Source organism: Mastigoproctus giganteus, chromosome 13, assembly GCF_048544385.1.
Source record: "Mastigoproctus giganteus isolate SK-2022 chromosome 13, ASM4854438v1, whole genome shotgun sequence".
Lineage (NCBI taxonomy): Eukaryota > Metazoa > Arthropoda > Arachnida > Uropygi > Thelyphonidae > Mastigoproctus > Mastigoproctus giganteus.
The window spans coordinates 33,179,044-33,196,011 of record NC_143587.1 but is presented as its reverse complement, the minus strand read 5'-3'; the positions used below and the strand labels follow the sequence as shown (position 1 = coordinate 33,196,011).

The following is a 16,968-nucleotide window of genomic DNA, read 5'->3' as shown; positions in this document are numbered from 1 at the left end:
TTTCACAATTTCATATTTTTTCTCTATCGGCAGAGGCGGACTGGCCATAAGCCTTACCGGGGAAACCCCGGTGGGCCAGGGGCCATGTGATTTTGGCCATAAAAGCTAGTATGAGGCCACTATAAATTTTCCCGGGTAAGAATTTTTGACCTAGTCCGCCTCTGTTTATCGCTATTGCTTTTCTTTTTCTCTCTGAATCTGCAGTGCCTTCACCAGGACGCCTCCATTTCACACCTTTTAAGTATTTTACTCATTTTTAGGGAATAAAGCACAATTACAAAACGAGGAGGCTCCCTTGATACACAAACAAAGCTGTGCTCGTGTAGCAACTGAATAAACAACACCGTAAAGGCAGAGATACGCTATTAACACCTCACATTTTACTAAGGCACATTTCTAGGGGTTACTACCATAAAACAATAAAAACAATTTCCAGTTGCGTTTCTGCGATTGGAATCTGTTATAAACTGGTAGTAAACTCGATCTAATTGCATTTGCAATTATACCGATAGCTAGAATTGTGTTTGTTTTTACGTTATTATGGTGAAATGTGTTTCCCCTTCACTGATATAAAAAACAAATACATTTTCAGAATCTTCTCTTCATTCCTATCGTGTTGCATTCGGTTGGGGTGATTCTCCGTTCGACTGCCATTTCTTGTAAACACAAAGGCGAATCGTGCATAAGCGAATTCGGTTCGTGTTATATAAGATATCGTTCCCTATTTATAAATCATGTATGATCGAATTCGTGTAGTGTAAACACGTGTTATACAAGGACTGACTGTAATGCAAGATTGAAGAGACCGACAACAATGGAAGTCGACATCAAAATAGGGACTCAACCCATGCCAAATGAAAGAATAGAATGATGATGATGATGTAGTCTATTTTATATTTATTTCTCTAAAATTATAAATGTATAAATTTATATATATAGAATATTTATCTGCTATAATTTTTTTATACAGTAAACCCCCACTATTCGCGGTATCTGTATTCGTGGTTTCGCGTATTCGCGATCGCTGATTTAATATAAAATGAAACTTTAAAAAAATGTGAATTTTAAAGCGCCGTGAATATTTTCCGCCATAAAAAAACATGGGTGTGGCTAAAATTATCTTTCCTGGTCAAAACAGCGTTCAGTGAGTGGGGGGAGAGGGGTGACAAAATCGCAAGCGTGGATGTTTCTAGCTAATCCTTGTTCAGTATGTGTTATGCGCTTATCATGGAAGGTTTCGTCGTTTGCTTTTCATTTATATGCTTATAAATTGAATCAATTTATCAATTTGTAAATTGATATGCTTACAAAAGTGAGAAATCTACCGTTTTGCAGTGTAAAACAGACTTTTTCGAGTGGCTACGAATAACAAGGGAAATGTGAAAATATCAAAGAAGGTGATGACATTAGCGAATAAAATTGAGTTATTAGACAAAATTTCTAATGGTGAAAGTGTCTCTTCAGTGGCAAAACATTATAAAATCAATGAGTCAACGGTACGATCAATCAAAAAATAGGAAGAAAAATTCCGCCGTGGTGTCCGTGAAAACGCGCTAATTGCTTCAAAAATTTGCTCTGTAACTCGTGATGTTAAATTAGAAAAAAATGGAAAAAGCTTTAAATCTGTGGATAGAAGACCGAACTCAAAATAAAATTCCGTTAAGTTCACTCATCATTCGTGAAAAAGCAAAACTCCTTTATCAACACTTTAGCGAAACTGGTGATAGCACTGGCGGGATACGTTTTTTAGTTAGCAAAGGCGCTGGTTTGAAATTTCTAATAAATATTACATTTAATATTAAATTTTCTTATTTTCATTTCGATGTCATATGCTTGCATTTCACTATGTACTGTCTATGTACATAGTCTATTATGAAGGTACATATAATACAGACATAGACAAAATTTTAGACTAGTTTTTCTTATATATTTCATACTTTTGGAACGGAACCCCTTTATTACTATGGGAGCCATAAATCAGTATTTGCGACATTTCTCAGGAACGTAACCCCCGCGAATAGCGGGGGTTTACTGTACTGTGTTATTTAACAAAAGGTGAGAGAGCAAAATACTTTTTATATTTATTTCTCTAAAATTATAAATATATTAATTTATATATATATATATATATATATATATATAGAACGTTTGTATGCTAAAATTTTTTATACTATATTTGCTATTTAACAAAAGGTGGGAGAGCAAAATACCTCTTTGTGAATTTCCTCGTGAGAAAGCGTGGCTAAACCATGAAATCGGACGCTGTTATCTAGAATTACAGAACTATTCAACTTCAAAGGAGTATGCAAAATACTCATTAAAATATGCACGGGAAGCCAATGATAGTGGATGGATCCTCAATGCCACAGTTTTATTGGCACAGTGTGAAGGTTAGTATAATTGTAGTAGTTTTAGTAATAATTAATGCTGACCAACCCATTCTATTGAAACACAACAGTTGGAATGCCTGTATGTTAAGAATATGTAGGGAAAATTTTTAATAAATTATGATTGTATATTACTGTATAAAAGTAAGTCATTATTAGTAAAATAATAAGAGGAGTATACCTCAATATAGTATGTAGAACACTTCCGTATGATACCCTCCAGAAATTAAAACAGAAAAAATGAAAAAATCGACGACTTACCAGTACATTAGAGTAAAATATAAATAATTAAATAATAAATTTAACACAATTCAAATCAATTTAAAACAATTAAAAATCAAATTAACGCAATTAAAAGAATCTAACGAAAATATTCAAAACGATTTTCCTTCTGGAAGCTGACAAGCTCAAATATTTTATTTTTCACGCAATTCCTGTGATCACAGGAATTGCGTGAAAAATAAAAATTGCGTGAAATTTAGAAAGTTTAAAGTCATTAAACTATCTAAATTTCACACTTATCCAGGACTCGAATAAAATAGAATTTAGCATCTATCGAAAACCTACAAACACCGGTATGCTTCTACATTATAATAGCTATCACCCATTCACCTACAAAAGATCGATTATCTTTAATCAATTTCTAAATGCCTATAAATATTCAACAACGGAATCTGCTTTGGACTCAGAAATACAAATATTAACTAGCAGATTCTTAAACAGGGGTTATTCCATTACCACAATAAACCGAATTAGGGTACAGGCTAAGGATAGGATACAAAATACTACACCAATCAACAATAGTAATATCAAAAAATACTTTATTTCTGTTCCATATGTTGAACAGTGCCACAAACAGCTTAACAGATTCTTTAAAGATACCGAATTTAAAATTATAGCTAGGCCTATACGGAAGTTACACACTATACTGAACAATCGCTCGGTTCTTTCCGCGTTCGCAACACAAATTAATGATCTAGTATACAACATTTCTTGCGGTGATTGCGACTCGTCTTACCAGGGTTCGACGCGGTTTTCTCTTAATATTCGTGTAAATCAACATGAAGCCTCAGTTCGTGCTTCTCGGTCAGCAGCGTCAGAATTAGCCTTTCATGCCATTAACGAAAAACATACTTTTTTCTTTAACAAGGCCAAAATACTTAACATTCAACGTAATTATACGCAACTATTAATTGCAGAAACCGTTGAAATTAAATTACACGAGAATTCTGTTAATGTTTGGCGGCCATATTTGATCTCCGATGCGTGGACCTTTACGCGCATGCGCGAAGACAAATAATCACTATTTAAGTTTCAGGTTTAACCCGATTCGGTAATTTTCATTCCTGTGATAACGACATCCGGTCGAAAAGCGTTGTCAGCTTCAGGAAGGAAAATCGTTTTGAATATTTTCGTTAGATTCTTTTAATTGCATTAATTTGATTTTTAATTGTTTTAAATTGATTTGAATTGTGTTAAATTGAATATTTAATTATTTATATTTTACTCTAATGTAACGGTAAGTCGATTTTTTTCGTTTTTTTCCATTTTAATTTCTGGAGGTATCATACGGAAGTGTTCTATGTACTATATTGAGGTATACTCCTCTTATTATTTTACTAATATTATTATCAACGTAGAACATATTGAGTATTACAGCTCTGATTCATACTATCAAAAGTAAGTCATATAAGATATATGATTTTCTTGTACATAGTAAAGATTTTAGCAGATTTATGATTTTGTAATCAGTGATGATTGTTGTAACAAAAACCTACTGAGTTGGTTAAAACTGGGTTGTCCATCAAATGAAAAAACCATAATGCATTCCATGGTCTTTTTTAATCAATTATTCCAGCAGGCAGCTAATTAGCTTCTTACGGATCCAATCCCATTTCTCAAAAATTTATTACTTACGAATGTGCAGTTGTCAAGTTTCATTTGTAATGTCAGTCCACTTTTATTTTCCCATTTTACATTCCTGATTTTAAACATTTTTCTCAATGAAACTTGCACATGTGCACATTTAAGCCCGGACCCCTGCCTTCACAAATAACTACAGGTTTTTTTTATTATTTTTTATTTTTGTACTATGTAAATTTATTGGACTAGGAACAGGATTACAGTAACTTGGTTTCTGACATTTTCCCATATTTATTTTCATATTCAGTCTCCACCGTGCACACACACACACACACACACACTCTCTCTCATATATCAGAAGTCAGCACCCATAGTTAGTTGATATCTGAAACATGTTCTGCAAAGGTATGTTTCAGAATCAAAAATATTTTTTAATTCATTTCTGTTTTTTCATTTTTTATCTGATTTGTGATTTCAATGAAATGCTTCATAATCAGGTCCCTGACTCTTGAAAATCACTCTTGGCTATTATAAATAGTGTAATTGTCACAAGGTTTATTCTAGAGTTCAGAGGAGCCTGGGTACAAGAATTAATAGTGAGCAGAGGACAAAAAGGAATTCTCCTTGCTTGGATTTGAAACCCTTTTCATTAGGAGGCCAGTGTTGATTACAGTAACAGTCTTTGTTGTCAGATGTGGCCAATAGACAAAAATAAATTTGTCTTTAAATAAAAAATTCTTTCTTTTTAATAATATAAACTATTTATGGAAGGCTGCATGCCTGCATATTTCTTACCTGTGCTGCTCATGACATGTATGCCACTGGTTCTCCAGTCCCTGCTATATGTTATTGTCCAAGAAGTTTCTTTTCTCTACGAGTGAGCAACTTTTCCCTATGAGCCCACCAGACACATTGACAAATAATTTCCCTGGGGTCTGTGCAGTAACAGCTATGCAGCTGATTATACACACTCTGGCAAAAAAAATATGAACCTTTATTCTGTATCAGATCAAGCTTCCTTTGTTTTGAATAACAACAAGTGTGTAGCATGGCATGAATTATGTAAGGTGTGTTTAGTGTGTTTTGGTCTAATTTCCATTCTTCCAGCAAAATATCACACGGCTGTGACAAAGTTGAGGGAAGAGGTTGCTGAACAGCTTCCTCCAGTATATCCCACACATTCTCAATAGGATTGACATCACGTGAATGTAGGGGCCAGGATGATGGTTGAAATCCATGTCATGTTCTCAAAACCCTTCTTACACAATTCCGGAGTAATTTTTTTTTTTTTATTTAATTTAACTATTTAATAATTCATATTACAAACTTATCAATATATTAATAAGTTTGCAGTTTGAATAATATTAGAAATATTACTGAAAAATATCATTGCCTAGTTGTGTTAGCTGCATTGTATTTGCTCTGTGGGTTGTATTTTATTGCGCCTATCTTTATTATTAGCAGGGATAAGGAGGTGATTATTCCCTTGTATAAGGCAATGGTCAGGCCACACCTTGAGTACTGTATACAGGTCTGGAGGCCTCATTTCAAGAAGGATGTAGAGCTGCTGGAACAAGTACGGAGAAGGGCAACAAGATTAGTGAATGGAACAAAGGGCTGCTCTTACGAAGAAAGGCTTAAGTTTTGCAAATTACAGTGTCTGGAGATTAGGCACCGGCGAGGTGATCTGATAGAGGTGTATAAAGCCTTGAGCATGGTTTGACATGCTCAATGCCTATGGGATTCTTCCTCTTGCTCAGAATAAATCACGTGAGAGGGCATAAATTCAGATTGAGGAAAGACAGTTGTAGGATAGGTGTGTGGAAATTTGCCTTTAGCCAGCGGGTAGTTGGTTGGTGAAACAGACTTCCATCCCTTGTTGTGGAAGTTGATAGCCTAAATAAATTTAAGGCTCAGCTGGACAGGTATTTTGAATGAACAGAGGGGTGAAACGGAAGTGGGTTTTTTTTTTTTTTTTTTTTGGCTGATGCTGCATAAGCTTGCTTTCTTGCATCATATGCCTCTACTAATGTTAATGCTAATTTCAATTACAGTATATACATTGGCCATTATATGCAAACACAGATCCACACATTATGAGATTGAGCCCATATGATATGAAAAAATGCAAGAACCATTGTTAATTGTTGCTACTGTATATGAGATACAATAAAATAAAACAGTTACAGTGAAGCTGTAACCTCTAGGATGCAGTGTACCCCAGATATACAGTATATAAGTGGAAATTTATTTATTTATTTATTATGTGAATTGATTCTGTTAAAAAAAAATAGTAAATCAAGTGCAGCGAACTGCATATTTTGAAAATTTTCTTATATAGTAAACTTGTAAAAAAATTTACAATAAAATCTTAGTGTTAAGATGTGTAAAGAACACAAAAATTATTTTTGAAATATAGAAAATATACTTTAATAATAGATAGTGTATTAACAATTGGATAACTGTTTGAAAGACAATGGGCTATTAAAGTTTGTGCCATTTCTTAAAATTGATAAGTTAATTATACATTAAGTTAATTCCATTAAACATTTCATACATATGCATGGCAATTTTTTTAGGAATACTTACCACTTTCATGAAATGGAGTTCTCATTCAATAACATCATTGTCATTGTTAAGAAATAAACCAGTGACCAAATACATAGTAATACCCATATCGGCTACGGAGGCAGGCCTCCGTAGCCGAGTGGGCAGGAGCGGGAGTGCAATAGCACACGCTCTTTGAGTAGACCGGGGTTCAAGCCCCTGACTGCTGAATACGGTCGATCTGCCAACCCGCACTGGACCAGCGTGGCAGATTATGGTCCATTTCCCTCAGCATGAATTGTTGAGGAGGCTTCCATCCTGCAGTGGGTTGATAATGGCTGCACTTTACTTTTTTTTTTAATACCCATATAATGCAGGGGAGTTGCAGGCTTTTGCTGCACTGGCTGGGGGGAAAAAAGTAGATAAGAAAATAGAAATTATTTCTTCCCTCTTTGCAATCCAGCTGCCTTTGAATTTTATTCAAACTGTCAGCCTCAACTACCTGCAAAGGCAACCTGTTCTGGCAATCAATGACTTGCTGGCTAAAAGAAAACTTCGTACAATCTAGTCTAACCCTCTTCCCCTATAATTTGATTGTATGCCCCCTAGTTCTGGAATTCTTTATAACATTGAAAATTCTACCTTCATTCATTTTACTAACCCCTCTAACCCCTGTGGGCTCTGTAGCCCACATACAGTCTTTCCTTGTATGGTTGCCCTTTTACCAATCTCACCATGCAAGTTGTCTATCTTTGGACCCTTTCAAGAAGCTCAATATTTTTTCAGATGAGATAGCCATATTGAACACAGTTTTCCAAATCTGGTCTTACAACTGCCTTATACAGTGGGATTATGACCTACATATCTCTACAGCAGCATTTCTCAAATTGTGTTCTGCTGAACACTAGTGTTCCGTGAAAAACTGTAATTAATAATTTAAAAAATATAATAAAATAAATAAACTATTATTAAAATAAATTACCATGGATTTGTGGTTGAAAAAAAGAACTTTAAAACAAGAAGCAAAGTACTTCGAGTATTGCAACTGTGGTCAATGAAAACGAACACAATATTGTCACACTTCAAAGTGAAAATGAGCAATCACAGCCTTTTGTTCCCCAAAAATCTGAAGTGAAAAAAACAGGAGCCAACTAATAAAAGACCAAAATGAAAGTATAATGACAGTTATTTGAACTTCAGCTTTACATGTTGAAATAAAGATGCTCCTGATGCACAGTGCGTCATATGCAATAAAATATTACAAACAGTTCTTTGACTCCCGCTAAACTTGTGTTTCATAAGTTCCGTCAATATATTGTGAGATGAAAAGTGTTCCGTCAATATATTGTGAGATGAAAAGTGTTCCGTCAATAGATTTTGAGATGAAAAGTGTTCTGTGACTAAAAAAGTTTTGGGAAATGCTGCTCTACAGGATAATGTTTGATAAATCATCAATAGAACACCATGGGCTTTCCTCGCTGCCTGTTTACACTGCTCAGAAAACTTCATATCTTCCCATTTTTCAGTGGCTAATAATAATAAAAACAACCTCTCGTGAGGGACTGAGTTAAATGCCTTGCTAAAATCCAAATAAACTGTCAGAATTGTTCCCTACATCTAGCCTTATCAGTAAGTGTCAAAATAGCCTAAGTTAATTAAACATGATTTTCCCTTAAACAAAACCTTGTTTTGTGTTATTCAGAATGCCATATCTATCTAAATGTCCCTGGGTTGCACTCTTAATCATTGCCTCTAAGAATTTCCCTACCAGTGAACTCAGACTAACTGGTCTGTAGTTACAAACTTTGCTCTTAGAACTGCCTTTATGTATTGGTGATACATTCGCACTTCTACAATCCAAAGAATTCTCTCCCAACCCAAAAATGCCCTCATAATTAACTTCAGTGGTTCAATACACCCCTGTCAGCCTCCCTCAAAATTACTGGGTATATGCCATCAACACCAGGAGCCTTATTTACCTTTATGCTCAAAAGTTTTTCTAATAGCAGTCATCTGTAATTTTGAAATCACTAATTTCACATGACTCAGCCTCTTTTCAGCATGAAGGTTCTTTCTTCAGTCAAGACAGATGTAAAGTACCTGTTCAGTTTATCTGCAACATCTTCTGAGTTGCCTAAAAATTTCCCATACCAAGTGCACAAGGGTCCGATCTGGTTTGCTTTTATCTTCCTTGTATTCACATACATGAAATATTCCATGTCCCCCATTCTTTTCTCTCTTAGCCGGTGCTTTCTCATACGCAGCATCAGCTTTGTCTTAAGAATTTTCCACACCCAGCACACATGGGTCTAATCTGCTTTCCTTTTTTCTTCCTTATATTCACATACATGAAAAATTCCTTGTCCCCCATTCTTTACAATCTTAGAATGTGCTTTCTCATACGCAGCCTTGGCCTTCTGCAATATTTTCTTAATGATATGTATGCACTCGTGGCTTCTGTGATTTTTCTTTAAAGGTATTCCATAATTCAAGTGTATTCGCCCTCACTCTGCAATTCACCCAATGTTCAAAACCTCAGATATGTGTTTAAAAAGTTGTCATCACCCTCAGTTTTCAAATATCATAGCTTAATAACCAAAAACCAGTATTCCAGTACAATAACACTGGAATCCTATCATCGGGCCTAATCAGGAAACATTTGATAGCTGTTTATAATTATAGAGTCTCCTACCTTGTGCAATTAGTAACAACTGCCAAATCTTTCCTGGTGTGTCTGATGACAGAATTCAATATGGAATCTAGAAACAGCACCAATTATTAGGTAGTTTTACTGTTTTAGAGGTACTTAATGAAATACTTTTTTACACAACAAAGTTTCATTTATGACAACAATTCATGTTTGATTAGTGATTCTACATTTCATTGTATATATCAAAAATGTGTTTAGTTAATATTTTTACAAAAGAGTTCTTTTTTATCTTATGTGTATGTATGACTTTTCAGTGCATATGAATGACCTGAGAAATGCATTACACCACTTTGAAAGAGCATTGAAAGTTGCAAAACTGTTAAAAGATAAAGATGCCAGAGATGCAATCCAGAGCACAATAAAGAAGTTGAAAATGCAGATTGAAACTACAGGTAAATAAAAATATTTCTGCTGTTTACACACACACACACACACACACACACACACACACACACACACACACACACACACACACACACACACACACACACACAGTCAGTTTCTCAGCATTCCCTTGGTTCTTTCTTTTACAAAGTTACAGTAAAAGTTTGTTTTACTACTGTATAATTAAAGCTTTTATTATAGCTTGTGTAATTATAGTTTTCTTCTTAAACACATTTTCCAAAGATTTTACATTTTTTCTTGTCTTTTAAAAAAAAATAAAAATTGAATTGATCAAATTGCTTTTAACCTGTCAGCATTCTTTAGTAAATATAACATTTTCTTCTTAAACACATTTTCCAAAGATTTTACATTTTTTCTTGTCTTTTAAAAAAAAATAAAAATTGAATTGATCAAATTGCTTTTAACCTGTCAGCATTCTTTAGTAAATATAACATGTAAAGGATCAATTATCTTGTTAATAATTATAAATCTTAATTTTAATGTGCCATTAGATATTGAGATTTTTAAGTAAATATTCATATTTTTTGGATTTAACCATCCAGTGAGTTATGCTAAAAGATAAAAATATCCATTTGGAATGATATTAATATGAATTTTAGCATTCCTTCAGTGTGGTTTTGATTCTGCATCGTTGATTCTATTAAAATTCAAAAAATGTGGCCATAGAAAAGTCAGTTAATTAAATAAGTGTAACTGTTTGCACACTATATGCTATATAACAGTCCATATAAGCAAATGAGCAGATTAAAAAGGAATATTACAAGGCATATAAAGTGCATCATGAAGCCTGTTTACATTACATTTTACATGTAACATTTTTACATGTCCCTTGTTTTTCCGTTATAATTTTTATAGCGTATAAAATATGCCACTTGCCTATTCATGTAGGTTTTTTTTGCTTGCCTGCCATAGAGTTAATGGCTGGAGGAAATTTGTTTAGCTTAACTGGTTTTAACTGTAATACTTAATACGCTCCACGAAGAAGCCCGCCTGTTATTGATATCCTCTTTACAAGAAGTCTCCTCTGAAATCTCTTTACAAGACAATAAATGAAATCCATATTGTGCAAGTCTGTATTGTATCCAAAATATACTGTTTCCAAAAAAGGATCTGTATACCACTGGAATTGGGAAAAATTAATAATGCCTGCCATCGATGTGTTAAGAATAGATATAACAGCAACTACATTCACTCTAGAAGTAAGAAGATTGATGAAATACATAGCTGGATCAAGGCATAAAGCTTTGAAATTCCCAGGAGGGGAATGTCATCATAGGAGATCATATTAGCAACCAATCCGTTTGTACTATTGCAACAAAACTACGACACCCTAGATCAGCAGTGACTGACATAATCACCAGATGGAAGTGTCATGGTTCAGCTACTGCTGGGAAACATTTGGATATTTGTAGGCCAAGAAATTGAAAGAAAGAAACCATAGGTCGCTTAAAACAGTAGTATGTAGGTTTCATCAGCCCTCATCAGATGCTGTCAACCAGGTGTTCAGAGAAGCTACAAGAACTGATATTGGTACAAGGACAGGGAGTAGAGACTGTGCAGCTCCTTACAGTCCCTACAGGCAGTGTAGGGAGCTGCACAGAATCCCTACATAGTCAAATTGTGCATTACACAATCATTGTAATTTGTTCCTGGAATGTTGAAAAGCTGCATTATGGGGTGATGAATTATAGCATATAGTTTTCTGATCTAATAGCTATTTGTGTGTGTACTTGGTGCCCAAGAACATTATTTACCAGAGTGCATCATCCCCTAGCTGTGCAGTTTGGCAGAAGTGCTGTCACTGGGGTTGTTTCTCATGGTTGGGACTTGGGTCATTATGTTATTCTTGTAACAATGAATACCATGCAGTACATTGTCATTCTGGAAAATTCTGCCCTTCCTACATTGTGATAGCAGTATGGGAATATACCATTTATGTTTCAGCATGAAAGTGCACCATTTTCATAATACGCAGCCTGTGGTGAATTTGAATACAAGTGTGTACAGAAACTTCATTAGCTGTCTAGAGCCCTGACTTTAACCTTATTAAACACCTTTAGAATAAACTGGAATGTTGACATCTGGCCAGGCCAGCTTGCTTGCAATCAGCAGCTGAATTGACTGCGATGTTGAAGTAGGAATGGACCAAAATACCACCTTGCTGTTTTGCACTCTGCTGATGGGAATACAGTGTGTAATTAAGGCCAAAGGTGGGCTTGCACATTATTAAATATCGCATTAGTAAAAGTTCTTAGAAACATGCAGGCATCCAATTACTTTTGGTATTATAATGACGTTCTAATGACAGTTAAGACATGGTCAATATGTCTTGACCATGTCTTGGCATTCTTTTCCATCGTGGCTAAATAAATTATACTTAACGGTGCTATTAATATGAGATAATTTAACTTTTGCCTGCCACATGCAATGACCAGTTGCATGTGGCAATGATTGAAACTGAATTTATCTTAATCATAAGTGATGTACAAAATTTTGCAGACATTTTATTTAAATAGATAAATAATTATTACAACATAAATATTGATTTATTTCAGCAATTATTTATTTAATATTTTATTTCTTTTTCTAGGAGAAAGCACACCTCCTTCTGAAGACAGTAAAAATGATTCTGGAATGGAGAGTTACAAAAGCCATGGTCCTGAGTAAGCCTGTTTTACTTGTGAATTGCTTTCATCGGTTGCATCAACCCACACAATGGGTTTCTTGTGAAATAAAATTGTATTTTATTATGTCTGTCTCAAGATTGATTTTTTATAACATTTTGCACTATACTGGATACAAAAAAGTTCATACTTACATTTTAAAAGAGAAAAATATGTTGATTAAGACAATAATTCTCTAGCTGACTTAGACAAATGTCACAGATTCTGCTATGGGTAGTAACTCCTAGACAAACATCACAGATGCTATGATGTTTGTCTAAGAGCTGGCATCTTAGACAAACGTCACAGATGCTGCTCTGAGCAGTAGCTCAGAGAAGCATCTGTGATGTTTGTCTAAGTCAAACTATGGACGCTCATCCAAAGTCAAACTTTGGATGTCAGAGCAGCATCCATAATTTGGTTTCCAAATTAAAGGCAAACATAAAGTGAGAGCTACCATTAATTTGGAAACCATTGCTTTAAGATTGGCAAGCATGTCATAAATAAATTTTTTTATATCACAGATATTTTTAAAAATAGCCTGATGTTTGATAGAGTTATTTTAGCCTGCTTGCAGTACAGGCTACTATTTTTTTAAAATGCCACCATAGCCAAGTGATCAAGCACAAGTGTACAGAAGTACATGCACTTGGTGATTGTGGTTCAAGCCTATGTGACTATTAAATATGGTACTGTTCTTGTTTTCTGTCTTGTGAATTCCTCCAATCTTACGTGATTGTCCTGGAGTATAAACAGAATTTTTTTTATTTTTAATATGAGACATATCTGATTTTATATTTTTAATATTTAGTATTACATTAGATGTATCATTTGCATGCTCCAGACAAAATGAAAGATGTACTGCATCACTCTTTTTCTCGCTCAGAACTTTGTAAGTATTCTTATGATATATTTTATATAGAGGGTAGTTATAATTAAACTGAATCACTTTGGAGACCAGTTGATTGAATCTTGGTAAACATGGAAAACAAAAAAATTCCTTTTTAACTTCACAACCACAAAGCCAACCTTTCCTTTAGTATCATTCAGTTTTAAAACTGCGAATATATTTCTTATTATTACTTATTCCCCGCTGAGAAATTTGAATCTTTGGTGTGAGGCGGCCTTCTTTTTTAATCACATTTTTTTTCTTGAAGAGATAATTGTAAAAAACTTAGTTGCTGAAGTTTATTCACTGTCACGTGGTTTACTTCATGGGGAAGCATGAAGGCCATGATCGAATCAAATTTCGCAAAATCGTGTGTCGCAGAAATAATGTTTAACTTACTCATCACCTCATAACTTCAACTTACCCAGTTCAAGCTCAATTCGCAATTAAGATGTAATCACATAATTACACTGTTGAATGTTGAGTATTGACTTAACACTGATATTATTTGTTTACTTAATGAGAATTCGGGCGAAAAACAAACAGATACCGACATTGTGGCTACACACCCATCATGGTCAACGATGAAATTTGAACTGCGTGCTTGTTTCGTTTCACCTATAAAAAACGTATATTGGCAAGTTGCCAATAGCAACCAACTACCAGATATTCACTGAATTGCAAAATGTGTCACTGCCTGACACACAGTGAGGCCTACGGTTAATTAAACTTCAAAGGTGGAAACGATTTCGTGTTTTTATTCGTTTATTATTGAAATGATTACTGAAATAGAGGATGCGCATACTATATGCAGGTACTGTTAATAAAAAAATTCATTGCATTGCATTGGTCTTCACAAAATTTCATATAACTTCGTTCACTGCATATCTAGATTTAACTAGCTGGGGTGCTGCAGTGCCTATGGACGAGTCTCCTTGGGCCATGATGCTGGCAAAAAAAAAAAAAGAAAAAATGCCCAAATTACATCCCATGCACATATTGACTTGGATTCCACTAGATGCCTCAGAGAACCTAGCTCCAGATTTGCATATTCTACCATCATAATATCTGTCAGCTGCTGTATTGCGGTTGGTACAGAACTGAAAAACTGAACTATCTTTCCGCAAAATCAAAGACATTCTCAATTGGATTCAGATCTAGAGTAATTCTCTAGATCTGAATCCAATTGAGAATTTCTTTGATTTTGCGGAAAGATAGTTCAGTTTTTCAGTTCTGTACCAACCGCAATACAGCAGCTGACAGATATTATGATGGTAGAATATGCAAATCTGGAGCTAGGTTCTCTGAGGCATCTAGTGGAATCGGTGGCCAGGTTAATTTTGGAAATATTTCTCGAAACATTCAGATATAATTTTTGCACGGTGGATTGTGGTATTGTCGTCATGAAATAATCCATTGTAATACCGGTAAAAATGAAGCATTGCTGCGTGAAGTTGATCAAATACGGCAAAAAGTTGATAACACCGCCTTCTAATGGCATGACCATTAGGGTTGAGGGGAAGACGACAGAGAGTGGTAATCAATGGACACTGCTCTTCGTGGACAAATGTTATTAGTGGAATTCCCCAGGGTTCGGTGCTGGGCCCATTGTTGTTTTGGGTATTCATCAATGATATTGATGAAGGTATATCAGGATTAATATCCAAGTTTGCAGATGATACAAAGGTTGGCAGGTTTGTTAACGACAGTAAACACAGTATGCTACTTCAACTGGATCTAGATAAGTTGGGCAAATGGGCTGAGAAGTGGCAACTGAAGTTTAACATTGACAAATGCAAAGTACTGCATGTGGGTAACAGCAATCCGAGAATAACGTACCAGCTGTGTGGTACTACACTATGGGTAGTGTAAAATGAAAAAGACCTGGGAGTAATTGTGCAGTCAAATAGGAAGTTTGCTGAGCAATGCAGATGGGCTGCCAGGCCAGATTGTGGAGTCTTGTCCATGATATATAGGAATTTTGCTATCTGGGACAGGGAGGTGATTACCCCGTTGCACAAGGCAATGGTCAGGCCACACCTAGAGTACAGTGTACAGGTCTGGAGACCTCATTTTAAGAAGGATGTAGAGTTGCTAGAAGGAGTACAAAGAAGGAAAACAAAAGGGGTGCTCTTACCAAGAAAGGCTTAAGTTATGCAAATTGCAGTGCCTACAGAGTAGGCACCTGTGAGGTGATCTGATTGAGGTATATAACGCCTTGAATGGGTTGAGCAAGCTGAATGCTGATGGGATTCTTCCTCTTGCTCGGATTAAGAACCTGAGGGGGCATAGATTCAAATTGGAGAAAGACAATTATAGAATGGATGTGCGGAAATTTGTCTTTAGCCAGCAGGTGGTTGATTGGTGGAACAGACTTCCACCTTTTGTTGTGGAAGTTAATAGCCTAAATAAATTTAAGGCTGAGCTGGACAGGCATTTGCAACGAATGGAGGGGTGAAATGGAAGGGTTTTTTTTTTTTTTTTAGCTGATGCTGCATAAACTTGCTTTCTTGCATCGTATGTGCCTCTACTAATGCTAATGCTAATGACCAGATCCATCCAGTCCTTACATTAGAACGTAACCAATACCTTGAAACAACTCAAGTTGCTGGTGTGGCGAACACGAGAGACGGATTCATCGCTTCATGAGGTTCACGCCACCCTTTCATTCAACCGTTGGTGCAAAAACGTGTAAATCGTGGCTCGTCACATCACATAATCTTTTGTTGTTTTTTTTCCAAGAAAGAAAAAATGGCTTTCGTATAGGCACACGACTGCCAAATCCCATATTCTTCAACTCCAGCTGCAGAGGTCACAGGGAAATGAGTCTTTCTTTGCCAAAATTGAAAATTTCAGTCGTTTGCTATACACTGGACTTTCTACCGCATTTCTTCCTGTTAGAGCTTCATTCTCCTTTCATCTTCCATTCATTGTATATGTTTGAGATGGTTACTCAAACCATCTCAGATGCCAAACGTTCGTTGTTTTTGACAAAATCATGAATTCTGAGGTATATCTAGACGTCTTGGTCTACAGAGTTAATTAGCTTTCTAGCGCAGAATGATAACAGGATGCCACACAAGCAATCAGTCTGTATATGACATATTAAAGCTATTGAAGATCTCTAGGTTGACGATTGCTGGTGTGATTTGCATATTAAAGAGAGCTGGTGCTGAAACCATCATGAAACGACCCGATAAAGTTCTAAAACTGGGACATGACAGGGAGAGAGCACTGTAGAAAATTGTCCTCTAGGAATGCAGATTGACCTTGTCGCAGCACACACAGTCCTTCAGCGAGACGATTGGCACAATGTCAGCATCAGTACAGTGAACAGGATGCGGCATGATATAGGTTACCACGGTCGTGCAGACGTCTACAAGTCACTAATCACTCAGACTAATGGCAGAAGCCAACTACCTTGTTGTAAGATCCGTCGTTCCTGCGCCTTAGATCAAGAGAAAGCTGTGCTTTGGATCAATCAGCCAGGATACATTGTCTACT

At 35.6% G+C, this 16,968-nt stretch overlaps 1 protein-coding gene across 1 annotated transcript in view; it reads left to right on the top strand.

The window, feature by feature from the left end:
- The window catches only part of LOC150075932 (outer dynein arm-docking complex subunit 4-like), an 80,816-nt gene extending 68,237 nt beyond the window's left edge, over positions 1-12,579 (top strand). Inside the window, exons 9-11 of the mRNA XM_090387610.1 lie at positions 2,194-2,390; positions 9,762-9,899; positions 12,503-12,579. Coding sequence (XP_090243736.1) covers positions 2,194-2,390; positions 9,762-9,899; positions 12,503-12,579 — 412 coding nt within the window. The remainder of the gene's footprint in view (positions 1-2,193; positions 2,391-9,761; positions 9,900-12,502) is intronic.
- Positions 12,580-16,968: the final 4,389 nt, after the last annotated feature.